Raw genomic sequence first — 22,921 nt, forward strand, 5'->3', positions numbered from 1 at the left:
TTTGAGACAGTTTCCCTCTTGTTGCCCAGGCTGGAGTGCAGTGGCACAATCTCGGCTCACTGCAACCTCTGCCTCCTGAGTCCTGCCTCAGCCTCACAAGTAGCTGTGATTACAGGCACACACCACCATGCCTGGCCAATTTTTATATTTTTAGTAGAGATGGAGTTTCACTATGTTGGCCAGGCTGGTGTCAAACTCCTGGCCTCAGGAGATCTGCCTGCCTCAGCCTCCCAAAGTGCTGGGATTACAGGCGTGAGCCACTGCGCCCAGCCAACATTTTGTTTTTCCTATGTGCTGCTGCATATATAGGGTTTTTGTTTCATATTCATTTTGTTTATGGCATTTTTTTTTTGAAATTCAGAAATTGAAACTTGGATTTATACACCATTCTCGTCTAGTTCCTTCCTTTGCCCATGTGCTTATTTGAGGCTAAATAACATCTTTCTAAGGTCTTATCTAGCACCAAATGATATTCCACCTCTACGTGGTATGACTTACGGAAAACACTTGAGCATATTCATAACAACACTTAGTAAGGGAGCTGGAAAACTTCAGGACCTGGTTCTTGTTTCTTTAATAAATGTGTTGATCTAACTCTCCATAGCCCCAAGATATTTAAGTTGTCTCCATTTCTAATATGTGCTTTTTCATTCCGTGTTTCTAACAGTCCCTCCTCCCTTGTGGCTTCTGCCCTGTGGTATTTCGGGAGACCAGGTCTCCAAGTTTGGTAGGTTTCTCCATAAGGCTTAAGTAAAAAGGCTCTGAGCACTGGCCCAGGTGTTCCCTTGTCAGTAAAGCACACAGACTTTGTGAACTCCATATGGTCTCTTCAGTGCCTTTTTCTGTGGTCTTGATAGTCTTTGTTAGGTTTTGTTTTCTTTTTTTGTTTGTTTGTTTTCTTTTTGTTTTTAAACTTGTTAGTCTTTGCTGCATTCTGGTTGGATGAGTTGGTTCATCCACACTCGTAAACAGTTTCTTATTATGCCTAACTTGCTGCCGATATGCGGGCAAGCAATAACGTGTGAAGATAATTCACTTTGGCCAGGAATCTGGGCGTGAAACCCCATCTTCTACTCAGGCATCCAGTGTCAATGGGACGGACGATGAAAAGGCCTCTCACACCGGTCCCGCCAACACGCACCTGAAGTCTGAGAATGATAAGCTGAAGATTGCCTTGACGCAGAGGTAAGGCTGTTTTAAAGTCCAGATCCTATTTTCTCCACCTTCAACACTTCCCTGGAAGCCTTTCTTGCTGGACAGGGTTTCAGGAAATTGAGAGAGAAAACTGGGACCTGCTTGGAGCATCCACTCTTGTCTCCGGGTGAAAGGAAGGCCAGCTGGCTTTATGGCCCTGCTCTGGCCAACCACATCAGCATCCATTTGTGTGTGTGTGGGAAAGAGAGAGTGTGTGTGTGAGAGAGAGATTGTGTGTATGTAAATGTGTGGAGAGAGGGCGAATATGCATGGTGGTAGTGTCAGAGTGTGTATGTTAGAGTGTGTGTGATTGTGTGAGTGTACATGTGTAGAGAGAGGGTGTGTGTGTGTGTGTGTGGATGCACCCCTTTGCTTGTGCTTTGTTTTGTTTTTGAGGAACCAAATTTGTCATTTATGTATCTATAAGATTGACTCTTGGCCAGGCATGGTGGCTCCTGCCTATAATCCCAACAGTTTGGGAGGCCAGGGCAGGCAGATCACTTGAGCCTAGAGTTTGAGACCAGCCTGGGTAACATGATGAAACCCTGTCTCTAGAAAAAATATTTTAAAAACTAGCCAGCTATGGTGGTGTTTACCTGTAGACCCAGCTACTCTAGAGGCTCAGTTGGGAGAATTGCTTGAGCCTGGGAGGTGGCAGAGGTTGCAGTGAGCTGATATTGCACCACCGCACTCCAGCCTGGGTGACAGGGTGAGACTCTTGTCTCAAAAAAAAAAAAAAAAATTTTTTGAACGTCTGAGAAATGCATATGAAAACATAAACTATTAAAAATATGAAATCACACAAAACTTAGTCACCTATATACAAAAAAGTCATGTGGAATATATATTTGAAGAAGAGATCCTTTATAATATGAACTAGAACCATAAACTCTATAGAAATAAACTTAAATATATAAGATCTATGTGAAGCAAACTTTAAAATGATTTCAGTGTTTATAAAATAATTGTTTAATAAGTAGACATTCTGTTGGGAAGTGGCAAAAAGCCTTGATATTTTCAAAGTATCAATTTCTCCTAAATTGATATATAAATGTAACACAATCCCTATAATGATATCAGTAAGATTTTAATTTACTGTATGAGCGGTGCTTATGATTTTGTATCTTGAGAATGTGGAGCATTCCACACAGGCTGGGCTGAACTTCATGGTGTAGGGCGGTCCCATGAGCACACCCAGGGCTTTCTGCTCACCTGGCCAGCACGGTGGCACATGCCTGTAATCCCAATGCTTTGGGAGGCTGAGGTGGGCGGATCACTTGAGGTCAGGAGTTCGAGACCAGCCTGAGCCACATGGTGAAACCCCATCTCTACTAAAAATACAAAAATTAACCGGGCACGGTGGTGCATGCCTGTAAGCCCAGCTACTCAGGAGGCTGAGACAGGAGAATTACTTGAACCCGGGAGGCGGAGGTTGCAGTGAGCCAAGATCATGCCACTGCACTCCAGCCTGGTTGACAGAGCAAGAATCTGTCTCAAAAAAAAAAAAAAAAAGTGCTGTATCATCTTAGAAGCAGTCTTTGCTCAGGCTGCTATAACAAAATACTATGAACTGGGTGGCTTAATTAAACAACAAATCTTTATTTCTCACAGTTCTAGGGGCTAGAAAGTCCAAGATTAAGGCACTGGCAGATCTGGTGTCTGGTGAGGGCCTACTTCCTAGTTCATAGACCACAGTCTTCTCCCTGTGTCTTCAGAGGTGGGGAGAGGAGGTGAGCTCTCTGAGGACTCTTGTAAAGACCTGGATCCCATTCATAAGGACTCCATCCTTATGCCCTCACCTAATCCTAATTACCTCTCAACTTCGCCCCACCAGCCCCTCAGCCGCCCCACCTCCCCACCCCCATCTTCTAAGACCATCACATTAGAGGTAGGGTTTCAACATATGAATTTAGGGAGGTCTCAAGCATTCAGTCCATAAGAGAAGCTGTCATTTTGAAATTCCCCCCATTTTACAGTTGAGGAAACTGAATTCCAGGTGACAAAGTGACTCCTTGCCCAAGGTCACATAGCTAGTAAACTTTCCATCACCTCAGAGGGCCCGTGTTCCACTCAAGGCTGCACTCACAGTCTCTTCAGGAGTCTACCAGAGGCAGCCTGTCCCCTTCCCCAGCTAGAGCTGCCACAGGGTTGGCACCCACCTCTCCCACTCAGCTCGCCCAGCTGTGATCTGACCTAGGAATTCCAGAAAGCACATGTGACCCTTAGATCCAACCACCTCCCTTTGGACTGTGGCTCTTTGTCAGGTACTTCAAAGGGCAGAACCACAATCGGTCTCTTTTCTTACTCATCAGGCAATTGTGAGAGCTAGATTTGTTTATTTATTTATTTGTTTATTTGTTTGGTTTTTTTATTTTTTTGAGGCAGAGTCTCCGTCACCCCAGCTGTAGTGCAGTGGTGTGATCATAGCTTACTGCAGCCTTGAACTCCTGGGCTTGAGTGATCCCCCTGCCTCAGCCTCCCAAGTAGCTGGGACTACAGGTGCCCGCCACCATGCCCAGCTAATTTTTTTGTATTTTTAGTAGAGGTGGGTTTTCACCATGTTGACCAGGATGGTCTCGATCTCTTGACCTCATGATCCGCCCGCCTCAGCCTCCCAAAGTGCTGGGATTACAGGTGTGAGCCACTGCGCCTGGCCCCAGAATTGTGTTCTCTTCTAAGGTGATTTAAGAAAATAGACCACAGGATGACATGTCCACACCAGAGAGAGGAGCCAGTCCCTCCTGGACCTGGAACAGGGCAGCCACACCCACCTGCCAGCTCACTGTGGGGAGAGGGCGTGGGCCCCCCAAGGGTGTGCTGAGGGGTGGCGGAGTCGCCTTCCCCAGGTGGGCGGAGGCGCAGCCAGACGGGACAGCACCCACCCTGTCGTCACTGCCCGTCCCCATCCTGCAGCGCTGCCAACGTGAAGAAATGGGAGATCGAGCTGCAGACCCTGCGGGAGAGCAATGCCCGGCTGACCACAGCACTGCAGGAGTCGGCAGCCAGTGTGGAGCAGTGGAAGAGGCAGTTCTCCATCTGCCGCGACGAGAACGATCGGCTCCGCAACAAGGTAGGTGCGGTGGGCACAGTGAGCCCCGAGGCTAGCTGGCGTGGGCAGCAGGAGATGAGGGCACCCACAACCCTTTTTCTCCACCCCCAACTTTGCCCTTAGCCCCATGGCTGGAGGAAGACTTGCTGCCTCTCCCACGGGAACATCCCTCTCCTTCCCTGCCTTTCTTAGTAGGAATTTAATCACATACATAATTGACCTTTTCTGTTTTTATTTTCTTTCTTTTCTTTTTTTTTTTTTTTTTGAGATGGAGTCTCGCTCTGTCATGCAGGCTGGAGTGCAGTGGTGTGATCTCAGCTCACTACAGCCTCCTGTCTCCCAGGTTCAAGCAATTCTCCTGCCTCAGCCTCCCAAGTAGGTGGGGATTACAGGCGCCTGCCACCATGCCTGGCTAATTTTTGTATTTTTAGTAGAGACAGGGTTTCACCATGTTGACCAGGCTGGTCCCAAACTCCTGGCCTCAGGTGATCCACCTGCCTCAGCCTCTCAAAGTGCTGGGATTACAGGCGTGAACCACTGTGCCTGGCCAGACTCGTTACCTTTTCTGAACCAAGTTTTATAATTCCCCTTACTGAGGAGAAGATAAACTGGAGGTGTCAGCCTTGTCCCTCCCAGAGTTCCCTCCCTCAGCATTTCTGTGGTTCACTGACCCTCCATGGAGGAAGGGGACCCAGAGGGTAGGTGAGAAACAGACTTGGGAGATGGTGAGCTGCGCCTGCTTGGAAGTCCTGCTTCCATTCACATTATTATTTCTAAACATGTAAATTTGGAGTTGGGAAAAGGATTGTGGTGCTTGAGGCATGAGGAGGGTGGACAGGTGCTGACCTGTCGTATGCCCTCTACTCTCCGATCCTGGCATTTTTATTTGTTTGAAAATGCACCTGTAACCTTCCCTGTCATTAGTCACACTCCAGTTCATATGGTGCTTTTGGGGTGGCCAGAGATCCCCCATTGAGGTCTTGAGGTTTCTCTGCTAACCTCGTTTTGATGGTGATTAATCCTTCTGCTATAAACACATAGGCTTTGGAGTATGCTCCATCAGTGCAGGGTTTTAGGGGGACAGGTCCCATTTAGATTGGTGTTCACTTCCCCTTGACCCCTTTTATGCCCTGCCCTGCCCAAGCTGGAGGGCCCCTGCATCCCAGCCCTTGAGCACACTGTCTTACTTTCATGCTAATGCCACATAAAAGTGTCTCGTGTCATTTTTTCATCTTGGTGCTGAAAGTGCTGACGGTTGGGCACCAGGCCAATTGCTGACTTTGCACGTTCCCACCCCAGGCCTGGCAGATCTGCCTGCCAGAGGGATCGATTGCCCTTTCTTGCATTTTCAAGAAAAGCTGAGTTTCTCACTTTGGTCTCAGTCTGATAGCCAGCAGCAGTGCGGGGGGAGTGGAGGAAGATCATCACACACAACTCGCTCCCTTGGAGGAGTGTCGACCTCCCTGGGTGGGACATGTCACCAGCTTGCCTCCCAGGGTTGGAGGCGGAAGTTGGTGTGGTCTCCAGCGGCAGCAGGGGCTGGGAGTTCAGACCCCAAGGCTTGGTGCAGGCTGCCTCTGGGAAGTGTCCTGGGTGCCCTTCATATCAAGGACTACTGCTGCCCGTGCGGGGGAACTTCATCACTACAGTGCTTTTGTGTTGCATGGGGGGTCCACGCCTGCTATCCACTCTGCACACACATTTTGGCCCCCAGCATCCAATGGCAGTGTGAGAGTGCCAGGCCCTTGCACCCCTGTTCCACACAGGTAACCGTTTTGAGGGGTCAGCCTTGGGAAGGACGGAAAGATGCAATCTGGGGATTTGCCGTTCAGCCTCAGGGAAGAGGCCCACAGGCCAGACCCGTTCCATGTGCATCCCCAGGGGAAGGTCACCTTGATTTATAATGTTCGAAATGTCATTGCTTCCCTTTTTGGCAGCCGCTGTACCATGAGTTGCTTGGTTTTCTACCCTGCTGGCTTAAACCATTGAGATGAAACAGAATAATGCAGGACATGATTACAGTGGTGTAACAATCATTCTGGGGAAAAGCACATCAATCCAGGGACACCTGGCCCTTGCTTGTGATGGATCCTTAAAGCAAATCTGAATCTACTTCCTCACAGCCATGAGAGGAAACCAGAAGCCCAGAGCATCTTGAAGGCGGGTTTTTTTACTTATTTGGCTCTGCCGATAAGATGCCTCTGTAAGGCATCATGTGCAAAGCAGGTCCCATGCAAGCGGTGCAGGCAGCCCCATGATGGAGCTGCATGGGGTTTGTTCATAGCCACAAAGAAAAACTCATAAGTGGATTAGGTTAGGGTTTATTTTAAAAGAAAACAGAAGTGTAGCTGTGGTGATCTCTTGCTTAATGACTAACGTAAGATGGCGCCCCTGCTTTCCTGCATGGTGTGTACTGAAGATTGATGAGCTGGAAGAACAATGCAGTGAGATCAACAGAGAGAAGGAGAAGAACACACAACTGAAGAGGAGGATCGAGGAGCTGGAGGCAGAGCTCCGAGAAAAGGAGACAGTGAGTAATGGTGCTCCGAGCAGGGCCCCTTGGTGTCCTCTTGGCCTTGCGGGGTGGCACACAGCAGGTGTGCTGGGGCATATGACTGGCCCTGGCAGCTGCCTGGATAGCAGCATGGAGAGAGAGCTGGGAGCCACACCAGGGTGCGGACAGGCCGGAGCAAAGGCCTCCCCATGACCTCTGCCGCCTCCCTGTCATCCCTATTCTATAGCCGGTCATGCAGATTCACAAGGGAGTTGAACATTTCACAAGACACTCAGACACGCTTGTCATCTGTCCTCAGAAGTTGAGTTTTGCTGCCAAATGAATGCCGCTAGAGAACCATGATGTAATCACTTATTTTTTTTTTTTAATTTAAATTTATTTATTTTATTTAAGATGGAGTCTCATTATGTTGCCCAGGCTGGTCTTGAACTGGGCTCAAGCAATCTGCCCACCTCAGCCTCCTGTGTAACTGGGACTATAGACACACGCCACCATGCCTGGCCTACAGTCATTTATTTTCTAGGGGTCAGACAGTTAAGTGTGCACATGTTGGAGGCTGTGCGCACGTTACCAAACTCTCTAGACCTCACTTTCTCCACTTGTAAAACAGAAATCGGAAAAACATCTGCCTTGTTGTGCTGTGTACAGACTTCACATGACAAGGTGTGTGACACACTTCGCCCATGGAATTCCCTGAGTTGCAGTATTCACGTGGTCGCTATCACTGTCTATGCAAACAGAACAGGTTCCCGAAGCGGCTTCCACGAGTGTGCACACATTGGTGATTTTCAAGAATATATTTTATCTGACTTGCTTTCATGTTCTATCTCAATTTTTTTTCATGTAGGAGCTGAAAGATCTCCGAAAACAAAGTGAAATCATACCTCAGCTCATGTCAGAGTGCGAATATGTCTCTGAGAAGCTAGAGGTACGTGGGTGGGGGGCACAGCCATCCTGGCTCAGACGAGAAGGCACAAATGTCATGGTACTCATTTTCCTGCTTCCCATCACTTTCACACTGAGAATGCTGAAGGAGAGATTTTCTATTCACAAAAAGCTGGCGGTAACTGCAGGCCAGATGGTACCGCATCCACACCTGCCCTTGGGGCAGACTCGGCAGCATTTGTCTTTTGGTTTTTCCAGTTCTGTGAAGGTTCCTGTGCATCACCACAGTGTAGACGACTGTTTCCTTGCAGAACCCCGGTGGGAGTGAGGAGCGGGGGTGGTGGCCTGAGAGCCCAGGGTCAGGGTGTGGGGCCACCTCAGCCACTCCCCTGCCAGTGACCTTGGGCACTGACCTTGGGCAGGCCTTCCTCCCTAGGCTCAGATTTCTGATCACTAAAATGAGGATTTTCAGGGCCTCCTCCCCCTCGGAGGTCCTCCTCCCTGCAGGCCCTCTGATACAAACACGGCGCTTCATATAGTTACACGACCCTGGAATTGGTAACTGGTTCCTGTGCACATGTTCAGAAAAGTCTCTGTTTATGCCCTCAACATAAAGCTCTTATCTGATATGAAGAATGCAAGGCTTATGGCTCATTTAAGGACTCACAGCTGTCTTGTCTTTGGGAACCTGCATGTGATTCACCTAGATGTGTCTCTATAGGCTTGTGGGGCCCAGCGCCACAGACCATCTCCATGGTAACAGCATCAGAGGGTGCACAGACTGGCTGTCCCTGAGTCAATGGCATGGCCAGTCCTTCCTCACCGAGGGCCAGAGGCTGGCCTGGGACTGAGGAGGCCACGCCTCTCTGTGGGACCAGGGGAATGAGCCACTCTCCCATCTGTTCTGTCTGTCAGGATGGAACTGAAATGTGGTCTCTGCTAGCCACTCAGACGGGGATTTCAGACTTTCCCTGCTGGGCCCTGTGTGAGGTCTCCCTCAGGCAGGACTCTGCGTTCTGCCTGCTTTGTTGGGTCTTGGGTTTTCGGGCCGGGTGTCGGTCCCTCAGTGGGAGAACAGGCAGGAAAGGAGGAAGTCACTGAAGTGCCTGCCGCTTCCCTTCTGATGTCTTGGTCACAGGCTTGTGTGCTGGGGTAGCATGTCTCTAGGGAGCTTAGTCCCTTGCCCAGGCCCTCAGGTTGGATGGAGAATGGTTGGTTCAGCTGTAGCAGGTTTTGAAGGACGACTCTCATCACTCAGTTTTCCAGACCCTTCTCCCTTTTGCTTTGCCAGGCGGCAGAGAGAGACAATCAAAACCTGGAAGACAAAGTGCGTTCCTTAAAGACAGACATTGAGGAGAGCAAATACCGACAGCGCCACCTGAAGGTGGAGTTGAAGAGCTTCCTGGAGGTGCTGGATGGGAAGATTGACGACCTGCATGACTTCCGCCGAGGCCTCTCCAAGCTGGGCACCGATAACTAGGGCTGGCCAAGGCCCAGGCCCCGCCTGTGAGTCCCAAGCGTGTGTGCGAGACCAGATAGCTCTAGGACGTTCTTCTGTGTGCGTTGCTTCTGTAAATGCAGGCGCAGTTTGTTGTGTTTCCAAACCAGTTGTGCCGTCCACTCCTTTCCAGAATAGAAATCTCCTCTCACTTCTCTGGCCTTGTGAGGTTGTGGACAACTGGAAGATTCTGACTCAGGAATCCAGAACTAGGTCTACCTTCAACATTTACGCAGTCAGGGCAGGGATGTTTATATCTTTCATAAGGGCTGTTGCAACCATATGAACTGAAAAAATGCATTTTCTAATCCAAATATTGATATTCTTTACACCAGGCCATCAGGCTCCTTTTATCAAATAGCATTCAGAGTATTTGAATGTCCATCAGGCACCAGCCCCGGGGGGCACAGAGAGAACAACATTCCTCTCCATCAACATCGAGAGGCTTTATTTAAAACAACTGTTTAGTGGAAACTTATTGAGAGATGGAAAACAAGCTTCTGGTGGGTGCATTTTCTGACCCGGGAGTCGCCTGCAGCCACAATACTGCCCCTGCCCCCCAGTTTGTATGGTTGCGACAGTGTTCCTTTTCTTGGTTTTAATTTCTGAGCAGATGATTGTGCTGTGGGAACAGCACACAGTGAGGGTGCCTAGCACAATGCCTGGCACTAAGTAGGTGCTTAATAAATGTTTGTTCTACTAAATGTGTACACAGAATTTAGTGTTTTAATCAAACCCCACAGCAGAGCTGGGACCCTGTTGAATGATGCACCATCTTTGCTGTGCTGGGTAGTTATCAGACATGACTGTCCAGTCAAACCCAAGCTGGGGCTTGGGTGACCCTGGGGCAGGGAGGGAGAAGGGGAAGCTGCAGGAGCTGGTCTCAGGCCCCTGGAGCCCATCCGTGATGCTCTGCCCCTGGGGCTCTCCGACTCTCGAATCACCTTCTCCCCTAGGAATGGTGACCCAGGGATTCCAGGTATAGGGGCTGCCCAGGGCTTGGGACCTAGGGTGGGATTCTTTTAAGGGTCTGGACAATTGAGAAGAAATCGCAGGCAATCGGGGGGAGAGAGCAGCTCAGCTGACAAGCCGTGTGTCCCTCATGACAGAGGTGTTCCACCCGGCTCTGCCTCCTGCCTTTCTTGGTTTCTCCTAGGGAAGGAACTGCAGCCATAAACCTCTCCTCTCTCACAGAGCTGCTCAGTGGGGCCAGCGGGCTGTGGGTGCTGTTGGCATCCTGCCCTGGGAGATTGCCGGTGTGTGGCAAGATGTTTTGAATCCCTGGCCCCACACATCTCTATATGCCTTAGGCAGGGGGGAGGCTTTGGTGCCCCCTTACCCCTTTGAGAACCACCTAAGAGGACTACTCCTTCTAGAAACCTTCTCCCATGGACACAGTTAGAGTTTCTCCCTGCTGAATTTGGATTAATGAACAAACAACCCGAGGAGGGAGGGAGATGGGGTCTGCACACAGGTGCCCCGGGCCCCAAGGTGAACACATGAGTCCTCCTGCTTTCCTTCCCTTTCCCTCACTGAGACGCCTCTCTGAGCCGGGGAGTCTTGTTTGGGATGCGGACAGAAGGGAAGGCTGGGGATCTGGAGCACCAAGGCACTTTTAGAGGAGCCCCCGCAGGGTAAGTGGGGGCTTTGGTTGAGTACACAGGGCTCTTGGCAGACAGGAAGTGGAAAGTGTGGCCAGCCCTGTTTGTGATTCGGGGTAGTCTGCTGCTGGCCCTGCCCTTTCTCCAGAGCTCCAGATGGCTCTCAGGACAGTTGGTAGCACTTCCCTACTGGCTGCACTAGGAGACCAGAGAGCCGAGCTGGCTGAGAGTCAGCCCCGTGGCCCAGCAGCAGGATGAGGGGATTCTCAAGCCAGCCTGGTCCGCTTAGCAGCAGGCTGGGTGTGTGGCTGTGCGGAAGTGGTGGGCACTAGGTTCTAAACACCCTCCACTTGGGTCTTCAGATGACCTCTGCCTCTATCAGGTGACTTATGAATCTAGAAAGAGCCCTCTTGACTGACAAGAGAATGCTCAGGTGACACGTGCACAGAGTAGTTACCAAAGCCACTTGTGCATTCTGATAGCAGTGACTTTAGAAAACTCCGGAAGTGGAGGTGTAGAAAATGTTGGAAGAGCCATTTCCACAGTGGGCTGCTGTGCAGTCGAGACCCATGATCCCAGCTCACCAACCACTGAAGAGTGTGGTGAGCATCCTGTGGGCAGCAGGTAAGGAACTTGGATTCCTCCTGCTGTGTGTCCAGCTCTACAGCTGTTGCAGCCCCGGAGCTAAGAGTAGTAGGCACTCCCTTAAAGGGAAAGGTAAGTTGGGCTTGGCCGTGAAAGCACAACAGCTTTTACAAAAGCACTGAACTTTTACATTCCTTCTGCTTTTCTCTGAAGATCTTAGTGTCTCTTCATTTACTTTCTTTTAAAATAATGGCCCTGGAGCAACCTGGACGGTGCTCCCTTGAGCTGGTGTGACGTGCCCTCGTTTATTCAGACATGCAGCTCAGTCTCAGTACTGTTGTCATAACCTTACACCAGAAGCAGGCAGAACGTAAGCCATTCACTCCGTGAGCATCGCAGCCGCTTGTGCTGCCTGGAAGGTGCAGGGCCAGGACTGCATTTTCAGTTTGCAAATGAGGTCTCCTGATTTTGACATTTCCAAGACTGGCTGCTATACCTTGATACGCTTTCCTTCTGCCTCCATGAAACCTGGTGTCTAAAAGAGATCGACTAAAACTTGGAACCCTTCAACCAAGAGGACATTTAAAAATAACCTTTCATTCCAGTCAAGACCCAGCTGGATGCATTTTAAAGTTGGGAGTGGTGAGGAAGCCTTCCTAGTGCTGCCTGGGGAATGTAAAACCAACAGAGCGACAGGTTGGGACAGTGTGGTCAGGCCTTGGAGGGAAAGAGAACCAGTATCCACACAAGACATCGAACTTGTGTGGCCCCTCAGTTTCATCTCTCCTGCCTGCCATCACATTAGACTTTAATTGGGTAAGAGAACAGGGCAGAGCCTGTCACCTGCATTTTGCAGACGGGAAGTAGAGACAGAGAAAGTGACACGCCCAGGGTCACCCAGTGGTGACCAGCAGCGTGGACTCTGCATTCGGGTCTCCCAGACCTTGATGCGGTATCTTTTGAGCCATGCCACTCTAGTCCCTTTGGTGACCCGTGGGTGCCAAGAGAAAATAATTCTCTTATATCTTGATAAGAGCATATTACAATTATATTATTTTAATATGTGTCCACAGCAAAGGACAGTTTACAAAGATGTGAATCTGAATGACATCTAGGAATGTTCATTATAAACAATAAGTTCAACTTTCAAATGATTCTGGTTTTGTAGGAATCTTTCCAAGAAAGTTGGTTAAAATGATGTGTCTGCCTGTGAGGCCAGTTCTATGGAAAACAAACACACCCCGAGTTCTTTATTGATGGCTTTAGTGGAGGCAGAGCAGTACGTTCAAAACAAGTGGGAGGCCCTGAGATCGCAGGAATGGAAACAGAGTTCTGGCTGGGGGTGGCCTGTCCACTGCCCACCCCTTCCCGGAGATGCACTCCTTTCTGGCTTTCTGGGGAGGGAGCAACCTTGCTCAGTGGTGGGAGCAGCTTGAATGGGACCTAATCAACACCCAGGAAGACTGTGCACAGAGGGCAGTTGGTCTCTAGCCTTCATGGTGGTGGTGGGCAGGCGCCTGCCTGATGTAGACTACATTTGATGCAAAACATCAAGTAAAGGGTGGAGCATAATACAGTGAATATGCCTCCCAGAAACATCATCCTCTGCCCATTTTAACAGGGCTCTTTATCTTTAGAAAAGTCTCCTTCTCTATAGAAACCAGGGACAATTTTGGATGAGAGCCAACCACAGGACATGCTGGGGACCTTATGGGGGGACCTCACGTGTGGCCAGGTGCACCTTTGGGAAGAAGGCAGATGTGATGTGACTTAGCACAGGCACTCGAAAGAGGGAGCCAGCCACTGGTCTTTGCTAATATCCAGAAGCGGATTGTTTGTTCCATTCATCTTTCTAGAAGTTAAATTATTTCATTGCCTTGAGACGTCACTAGATCTTGAAGCACTTGCAAACTAGAAGCTTGCAAGATCAATGTCCATATATATTTTTAAATGATATGCATGGTTTAAAAGGACCCTAATTTCTGAGTACATGGCTTCCCCAAAGAAACAGTATATATTCTGGAGATGATGGGGGTTTCGGCATGGAGAGGGACTCCTGTCTAGTCTAGAAATGTGTGTTACTTACATGTCTCTTCCATGTACCTATCTCAAGAATATTTCTAGTTTGGCTTTAAACACTACCCAGGCAGGAAGGTGGCTTTGGTAAGAATTTTGAAGTGGATGAAATGTTCTAGTGAACTTAGGACAGCGTGCGTGTGCTTGTGTGTGTGTGTGTGTGTGTGTGTGTGTGTGTGTGTGTGTGTGAAGAAATAGCAAAAGGGGAAGTGGGAGAAACAGTAAGGAAGAGTTTTCAATTAAAAATATATATGTCTAAGAGGAGACTTTATTTTCTGTTTCTGGTGGTCATGTTCTATGTTCTAGAATCCATTTCCCAGAAGAAGAGTTTGTAGGTCTTTGGTTTGAAGTGGAATTGTGCAGTGCCCTACTCTCTTTGACAGTGCACAGTCTTGCGGCAAAGTGGTCTCCCAGGCCCCAGAGACCCCCCGGGCACCTGGCAGGAGCCGACAAACCACGGCAGAGTCCCAAGTGGTGTGTGTTTTGGCGAGTGATGGGCAGGACTGATGATTCACAGCTGTGGGGCTGTGCTATTGTTTTTACCCTCTTGTACTGCTTCTAATAAAAGTCTCGACTTTACATCAGTTGTGAGAGCAGCGTCTTACGATGTGACAGGCAAGAAGACATTCCCCGCATCAAATGTAAGAGTTTAATGATAAGAGTGGAGTGGATAAGTGAATTCTCCCAAGAGTACTGTTTTTTGTTTCCCTTTTAAAATGCTTTTGTGGTACATAAATAATATAATACTTTTTTTAAAGAAATTCCAGATGAGTAAAAAAAAAAAAAATCACCTGTTATTATACCATCTGATTATAACCACTGTTAACATTTCCGTTTTTATCTTTTCAGACTTTTTTCTATGCATATGTGTGTTTTATTACTTTTTCCATGAAATATAATCATGTTATACATACTGTTTTATAACTTTTATCCCTTTTAATGCTATATTGTGAATGGATTTCTGTATCAGTAAATATGTAATTACATTATTTTTAACCTCTATGTAGGCTGTACCTTGGATACTTAAGTTGTTTCAATTTTTTACTGTTGTAGTCAAGGACATAATGAAGTTCTTCTAACATCCTTGTGAAGCTTTCAGAATATTTACTTAGGATAATTTTCTGAAGTTATTACTGGCTCAAAAGTACACGCTTCCCTATCTGTGGCTCCTTTCCTTCTGAGGCATATGGGACTTTACCCTCCAACCCCCTTGTACTCATTCAGGGTCCTATGACTAATTCTGGCCAATGAAATGTGAGCAGAGGTGAGATATGAAGCTCCAGGCAGAGACTGAAATGCCCATGGGCAGTTCCGCAGTGTCTGTCTTCCCTTCCCTGATGTCCCAAGGACAGAGCCTCTGTCAAGCCTGGATCCCTGAGTAACTACATGGAACAGCCCCCTTCTCCCCTCATGTTACCCTCACCTGCCACCCTGCATGGACGTGTAGCATGAATAAAAAAAAATAAACCTTAGGTGTTAACCACTGGAATTTCAGGGTTAATTGGTTAACTGCAGCATAACATATCCTGTCCCAACAATTAAAAAGTATGCACATTTTTAGGACTTTTAATATGTGTTGCCTCAAATTGCTTCCAGAAAGACAGTCCCAAAGTATACTCCCACCTGCAGTGTGTGAGTGTGTACTGCTTCCTCTTTAACACCGGAGTTACCCTGGGGACAAAGAGCTTAAAAAAAAAATGGTTTTTTTTGTTAAAATGTGACCCTTTAAGATGTTCACCAGTATCATTGATTTCTAAGAGGTTTATTTCATAAACATTGTAAAACAAGATTTTAAGTTGCATGTATGGCTTTTTTAAAACGTTTGACACTGCCGGGCGCGGTGGCTCAAGCCTGTAATCCCAGCACTTTGGGAGGCCGAGATGGGCGGATCACAAGGTCACAAGATCAAGACCATCCTGGCTAACCTGGTGAAACCCCGTCTTTACTAAAAAATACAAAAAAAAAAAAACTAGCCGGGCGAGGTGGCGGACGCCTGTAGTCCCAACTACTCGGGAGGCTGAGGCAGGAGAATGGTGTAAGCCTGGGAGGCAGAGCTTGCAGTGAGCTGAGATTGGGCCACTGCACTCCAGCCTGGGCGACAGAGCGAGACTCCGTCTCAAAAAAAATAAATAAAACGTTTGACATAAAAAAAACACCTTTTAGTCAAGTTTATCTGTTACTTTTTTTTTTTTTTTAATGGTTGCTACCTATGCTGTCGTGCTTATGCAGATCTTTCCAATTCTTTTTTTTTTTTTTTTTTTGAGATGGTCCACCCTGTCCCCCAGGCTGGAGTGCAGTGGCGTGAGCTCAGCTCACTGCAACCTGCGCCTCCCGGGTTCAGCGATTCTCGTGTCTCAACCTCCCGAGTAGCTGGGACTACAAGTGCATGCCACCATGCCTGGGTAACTTTTTGTATTTTTAGTAGAGATGGGTTTCGCCATGTTGCCCAGGCTGGTCTCAAACTCCTGAGCTCAGGCAATCCACACCCCTCAGCTTCCCAAAGTGCTGGGATTACAGGTGTGAGCCACCAAGCCCGGCGAGGTCTTTCCAATTCTGATTGCAAGGTTGTATAAATATGCACCACTATCTTATTCTTGTACTTTTATTATTTCTTTCTAAACAGTTAATTCTCTGATCTGGCTGGGCGTGGTGGCTCACACCTGTAATCCCGGCACTTTGGGAGGTCAAGGTGGATGGATCATCTGAGGTCAAGAGTTCAAGACCAGCCTGGACAACATGGCAAAACCCCATCTCTACTAAAAATACAGTAACAAAAGAAAATTAGCCGGGTGTGGTGATGGGTGCCTGTAATCTCAGCTACTTGGGAGGCTGAGGCAGTGAACCCAGGAGGTGGAGGTTGCAGTGAGCTGAGATAGCACCACTACCCTCCAGCCTGGGTGACGGAGCGAGACTGTCCCCCAAAAAAAGAAAAAAAAAAGCTTCCAAAAGACATTGAGACAATTTTGTAATGTTTAGAAAAATTAGAAATTGGATTGAGTAAAATTTACATATTTTACACAAGAGGACTAACATCTTTATAATATTTAACCTTTCATTTCAGTACATTTATAATGTTTTATGTCTCTCAGCCTATCTTTTCTAGTATAGGTGATTTTTGTAGTGTGGTTACTATTGTGTAAATGAGATCTTTTCCCACTACTTTAAAAAATGAAAATTAAATCAATCGCTTTTATGACTTAAAACATTAAATAAAACTTATGTAAGTGTAAACATTATTTTAAAACATATGTAGAAAATTAAAGCCCCCCATAATTAAAATCCCTTTCCCCCAAGAAAAACAGTCAACAGTTGATGCATATTCATCAGTTTTTTCCTAAAGTATGTTTTAGCACTTCGACCATATGAGACAACCCTTCTGCTCTTAGCATTTTTCTCTTTGCAATAGATCTTCCTATGTCAGTACACGCCAATCTACCTCATTCTTACCTCTGCATGAGAGAGTAGTGTGTGGTTGTATAATAGTTTAACTTGGCGATTGGTTATTTATTTTATAACTAGCCAGTTACTGAGCTATTCTAAAGGTTTTGCTGTTGTTAATTTCTTTTGCCTTTTTCAGTTGGGTAATAATTCTGGGTAGGTTGATAATTTTATTCCCATGTTTGTAATCTTATTTCACTTTCTCAAATCATCACATTGACCGGTACTTTTAGAACAATGTTAAATAACACTTACATAATTCTGCTGATATTGTACATTATTTTATATATATATATTTTTACTTAGAAGAGTGTTTCTCCAGAACTATAAATTTGACTCTTAGTGTAAAATAATCTTAATATTTGAATTATACATTAAGGTTATGCCCTCTATTTCTAGTTTGATGAAAATATTATTAGTAATGGATGTTGGGGTTTTATTTAATGGCTTTTTTCCACATCTGTCAAGATGATCAACTGGCTTTTCTCTATTATGACTTTAGATGAATCATTAATAGATTAGCTAATGTTAAGACATCTCTGCATTTCTATAAAAACCTGATATAGTCATAGTATATTATTCTTTTAATATACATCTCCTTTCAGTGTTAACAGTGGTTATTTATGATTGGTTGGTCCATAGATTTTTATTTTGTGTTTATTATCTGTACTTTCTGATTTTTCTACAAAGATCGTGTATTACTTGTATAATAAAAAATAAGAGCTTTAAATTGTGAAATTCTTCTGGATTTGGTTTTCTCATTTTATTATGGAATTTTTCATACCTAAATAAGATGAATAGTTGTGTAATTTTTTTTTCTGCTTTGTCAGTTATTGGTGTTTGTTAACTTCTTAAAATTAAAAAGAACCTGGGAAGCTGTTTTTCTATGCCCTAGAAACATTTAAATATTTAGAATTTTTTGCTCTATTGAAGTTTTTATAACATGTATAAAACTGTCCAAATCTAGTACCTCTTGGGAAATATGTTTTTTTTTCTTTTTTCAATTTTTTTTCATACTCATCGGTTTCTTCAAACTTTATTTCTATTCTGTAAGTTTCTGGCAATTTAAATTTTCCTGGCTAAGTGTGGTGGCTCATGCCTCTAATCCCAGCACTTCGGGAGGCCAAGGCAGGAGGATCGCTTGAGCCCAGGAGTTCACAATCAGCCTGGGCAACATAGTGAGACCTTGTCTCTACTAAAAATTAGCTAGGCATGGTGGTGTGTGCCTGTAGTCCCAGCTACTCAGGAGGCTGAAGCAGTAGGATCACTTGAGCCCGGGAGGCCGAAGCTGCTGTGAGCTGTGAGCACGCCTGGGACACAGAGCAAGACCCTTTCTCAAAAAAAATTTTTTTTAATTAAGTACATTTTCCTAAATAGTGATTCTGTTCTGATTTTCAGACTTGTTGGCCTGGAGTTGCAGTATTCGCTTCCTCATTCCCATGTTGTGTGTGCTTTCCCTTTTTGTTCTCATTAGTTTTTCCAGAATTAGTCTGTTTCACTGATCTTTTCAAATAACCAACTCTGAGATTTATATCTTAATTTACTGTTCTACTATTTCATGATTCTTTTGGTTTTGTTCTTACTACTTTTTCCTTTATTATTTTCCCACCTTCTTAAGTTGCATGCCATTTTAACTTTTTCTTCCTTAATAAAAGACACAGTTACTAACATTGTAAGGTATGACTTTTCCTCTGAATACATCTTTATCCCTATCCCTTAAATTTATATTTAGTGTTCTAAGTTATAAATAATTTATAATTTCAGATTTGACTTTATTTTTTACTGGAGTTTTTTGAAGTTATACTTTTAAATTTCCAGGTAGTTTTATTTTGTGGTTGTTTTTAGCATTTCTTACAAACTTCTAGTTTTATTGCCTTGTCAAAGAGAGTATGGCCTGTACAATTTGTGCATTTTGGAGATCATGGATGTTTTCTTGAGACCTAATAAATTTTTAGTTTTAATACATATCCCCAGAAAACTGAAGAAGAAAGTATATTCTCTGAAGGTAACAAAATTCAATCAGATATATTCATTTGACCTTATAAAGTATAATATTATGAACCTTTAATTTTCACTTACTTGATTCATTAAGACTAAGAAAGACATGTTAGTCTCCTGTTATTGTATTTCTGTCTATTTCTTTTGTTTCTAACAGTTTTTGCTTTCTTTTTGATGTTATTTGGCAAATGATCTTTTTATATTTAAGGGAAAAAATATTTTCCTTTAAAGACTTGTATACCTTTGTGAATCTTACCTGATTTTGTTGTAATAGTTGTTTCTGTAGAAATACATAGTTCAGTAAAATATTTACGTCTGTTTTTAAGTCAACAGAAATCTTTCAGAAGTCCTTTGTATCTTAAGAAGATACTTTGGAAGTTCTTGATCTTCCTAAGTAGGCTAATGTTCTTGCGGGCTACTCCTGAGCCAAAGCAAGAGTGGTAGTGTGGACTGAGGCGTATTAGGCTTTGGGTTTTTTTGAGTGTACCAATGTTTCTGGTTCCTGCTTTGGGGCAGCCCCATGCTTAGGGATGTTTAGGGGATGCCTGCCCTTCATCTGGCCATATTCTGCCTCAGTAGGGCCCACACAAAGGTAACCTAGGAGGCACTTTTCTTCTGTGGGTTCTAGCCTTCTGAGAAGGCAGCAGAATGTAGCTTTGTGTGCCTGGCTATTGGGGTAAAAGCTAATCTGAGAGAGTTACTCCACCAGAAAAGATTTTGTTTTTTTTCTGTAGAGTCAGAGTCCCGCCATGTTGCCTAGGCTGGTCCTGACTCCTGGGCTCAAATGATCCTTCTGCCTTGGCCTCCCATAGTGCCGGGATCGCAGGTGCAAGCCACCACACACAGCCCCCACCAGAAGAGGTTTTTCCAGAGCTGTTGGAACAGGCTATTCACGTGGCAAAGTCTATCAAACACAGAACCGGCTTTTTCCAAATGTGTAGGAGTGGTGAATCCCAGCCCTCAGCTCAAGAGTAAAAGAAATAGAACCTTCTCTATTTTCCTTCATTCAAGTGAGTGTTGATTTTTGAGCCCCTGTTCCACCAGGCTCATGCAATTTGACTCAGTCAGCTCCAGGACTCCCCTTTCATCAGAGGAGAGTCCTTTACAGTTCTGGGGAGCTTATATATTCCAACATGTTAAGGGGAGAGGGGATCCACATCTGCTCAGATATTCCCGGTTCCTACCCTGCTGGATACCTCATGCCTCCATCCCATGCTTGGGACATAGGAATTAGCTGTTCTGTGCTGTAGGAATCTCCATGAAGCTGTACTTGGCCCTGACTGCCTGGGCCCTCCCTGTAGCCACGCCCTGTCTGGTGCCACAAAGACTTCATTTAACTTGAAGGGACTGCTAGATAAGCCAGACCTGTGTTTGCACAGGAGTCAAGACCACTGAGTGGAAATAATTCTGTGGCTGCCACCAAAGCTGTTTGCATTGCCGAGAGCCACAGTTCTACCCACTACTTCCCAACCGTGGCCCCAATGCGCCTGCCAGAGTTGTTACCATCTCTGTGCCCTTTCTCTTGCTTATTGCACAGTAGGTTACACAGTCTTGTGCTTCTCCCTCTTGCCATGTCATCTCTTCACTCCACCACTGCTCTGACCGGCCCATGCCTATGCTGTTCCCCGTACCCTCGAGGATCTCCTCCGTTTTCATGTTCCTCTAATGCAGAGCTGCCAGAGGCTTCTTCCTAAAGCATGGGGCAGATCAGGTCCTAGGACACCACAGGCTCTTTCCCTACCTGCCCAGGCCTTGCTGTGCACTCTCTGTGTTCTTGCTTATGCTGCCCCACTCCCTGGAATCCCTTTGCTGCTCCAACCCCATTCCTCTTTTAGGCCCCAAAGGCCCCAGCCCTCTGGATGAAACTGAACCACTACCAGGAAGGGGGACTTGTGCCTCTTCCGTCACCCTTTTCATACTTACAGCTGTTAAATCATTCGTGTTTTCATTTAGCAAATATTTATTGTGCCCACTTATGCCCAGGCCCTGGGAACACCACGGTGAAAAGACTATTACTTTCCCCAGATCTGCTCTGTTCCAGTGGAGGGGTGAGCTGCTCCATTGCAGGCATTCATGGAACTCAGCTGATGGGGGATTTTTGAGGCTCCCCCGCAAGGCAGAGCTCTCACAGGCAGCCGAGGACAGGGGCCAATGTACACCCCGCTTCCCCAGACCTGGGATGACCTGGGCCATTCTGAAGACCTCATGAACACCACGCTTCAGGATCGATGACCCCAGGAGCCTACGGTGGCTAAGTGTGCCTGCTTCACTGTTCCTGCGTCACCAGCCCACTCAGGTCCTTTGACTTTTGTGTAGTAGCATTTTTCTAAGGACAATCTGCAGAGCAGCTGCTTCAGAGCTATTTGTATTGTTGGCCCATCCCAGGAAAACCTCCTAGATGAGGACCCTTGCATTCTGGGCCTGGAAATCTTCATTCTAGAAAGCTCCTTTTACCAGACAGAATAATGGTCCCCAAAGATGTCCACATCCTAATCCCTGGAACCTTGTAGCTATGTTACTATAGTTGGCAAAAGGGCCTTTCAGATGGAGAGATGATCCTGGATTATCTGGGTGGGCCCAGTCTAATCACACAAGTTCTCAGCAGCAGAGAACCTTTCCTTGGGTCAGAAAGAGATGTGATGATGGAAGAAGGGTCAGATATGATGCTGCTGGCACTGAAGGTGGAGGAACGGGCCACAAGCCAAGGAACAGGGGCAACCTCTAGAAACAAAAAAGGGCAAAGAAATGGCTTCTCCCTGGAGCCTTTAGAAGAGAACACAGCCCTGTCAACACGTTGATTTTAGCCCAGTGAGACCCATGTTGGACTTCTGACCTACAGAAATGTAAGATAAGAAATTTGTGTTTTAAGCCTGTAATCCCAGCACTTTGGGAGGCCGAGGCGGGCGGATCACAAGGTCAGGAGATCGAGACCACAGTGAAACCCCGTCTCTACTAAAAATACAAAAAATTAGCCGGGCGCGGTGGCGGGCGCCTGTAGTCCCAGCTACTCAGGAGGCTGAGGCAGGAGAATGGCGGGAACCCGGGAGGCGGAGCTTGCAGTGAGCCGAGATCGCGCCACTGCACTCCAGCCTGGGCAACAGCGTGAGACTCCGTCTCAAAAAAAAAAAAAAAAAAAGAAATTTGTGTTTTAAGCAGCTACTTTTGTGGTGATTTGTTATGGCAGCAATAGAAAACCAATGCACTCTCATGCTTTTACATATCCTATGGTCTGAGAGCCTCTGCCCCATAAATCCACTCAACTACATGGGTTTCACATGCCATGTGGCCTTTAACCAATGACCTCGTTCTGGCTGCTGTTACCACCTGCTTGATTCCCTGGTTCAAATTCTGAAGAGAGAGTGGATGAACAGATGAATACACAGGTCTGACTGGCCCCACTCATTGCTTTTCACTCCAGGACAATCCATAGGATTGGCTGTGCTAGAAGCAGATGGCAGTCTTCCTCTGGCCAGAGGGCCAGACTCCCAAGACAAGGTACATGGCCGTATAGGAGAGAGAGGTCAGAGAAGACCTGGTGGAAAAGGCTGTGGGGTTGAGACCTAAGGATGGGCATGGGTTTGCCAGGACATGGAGGGTGCAGGGAGAATTCCAGACACTTACGCTTAAGAGAATAGGCCCTTCGGGGGCAGGCAGGAAGCAGTATGGTATTGCTGGACTAAAACCTGTGGCAGGGGCAGCGGCTGCCCAGGGGAGGCGGCCAGGTCTCTGAGGGTTTTGTCTGCCAGGCTGAGGGGCTGCCCTTACTGTGTGGGCTGGAAAGCCAGGGAAAGGTGAAGACTGGCAGTGCTTTGGAGGCCGATTGCAGAGATCTGAAGCTGGGCAACAGGAGACACTTGTCCCCACTTCCTTGGCTCTGAATTCCCTGAAGCCAAAGTCTGGATTGACTTCAAGGCCTGGCTGGAAAAGGGAGAAAGGAAGGAGAGAAGGTTCCAGAAGAGGAAGAGAAGTGTTGATACACAGAAGACACAACTGGGCCAGGAACTTTTATTGTGAGAACGTTCTTTTGAAAAGGATCCTTTCTCAAAGGCCTCTTGTGTTTGCAGCTCTTAGAAAGCGAATTC

General features: G+C 46.5%; 1 protein-coding gene across 15 annotated transcripts in view; it reads left to right on the forward strand.

Moving 5' to 3' along the window:
- HOMER2 (homer scaffold protein 2) overlaps positions 1 to 16,184 on the forward strand; it is a 142,347-nt gene extending 126,163 nt beyond the window's left edge. For 4 of the 15 annotated variants that reach the window (XM_077940155.1, XM_077940156.1, XM_077940149.1 and 1 more), the window contains exons 5-10: positions 1,079 to 1,185; positions 4,108 to 4,264; positions 6,663 to 6,773; positions 7,606 to 7,686; positions 8,935 to 9,149; positions 16,027 to 16,184. In XM_077940155.1, the coding sequence (XP_077796281.1) occupies positions 1,079 to 1,185; positions 4,108 to 4,264; positions 6,663 to 6,773; positions 7,606 to 7,686; positions 8,935 to 9,123 (645 nt within the window). In that variant the 3' untranslated portion in view covers positions 9,124 to 9,149; positions 16,027 to 16,184. Of the gene's footprint in view, positions 1 to 1,045; positions 1,186 to 4,107; positions 4,265 to 6,662; positions 6,774 to 7,605; positions 7,687 to 8,934; positions 9,846 to 13,786 lie in introns of those variants that run through there. The other 11 variants (XM_028851266.2, XM_028851265.2, XM_028851260.2 and 8 more) reach the window with 4 other exon arrangements.
- The last annotated feature ends 6,737 nt before the right edge of the window (positions 16,185 to 22,921 follow it).

The sequence above is a fragment of the Macaca mulatta genome, chromosome 7 (genome assembly GCF_049350105.2).
Source record: "Macaca mulatta isolate MMU2019108-1 chromosome 7, T2T-MMU8v2.0, whole genome shotgun sequence".
NCBI classification, from domain to species: domain Eukaryota; kingdom Metazoa; phylum Chordata; class Mammalia; order Primates; family Cercopithecidae; genus Macaca; species Macaca mulatta.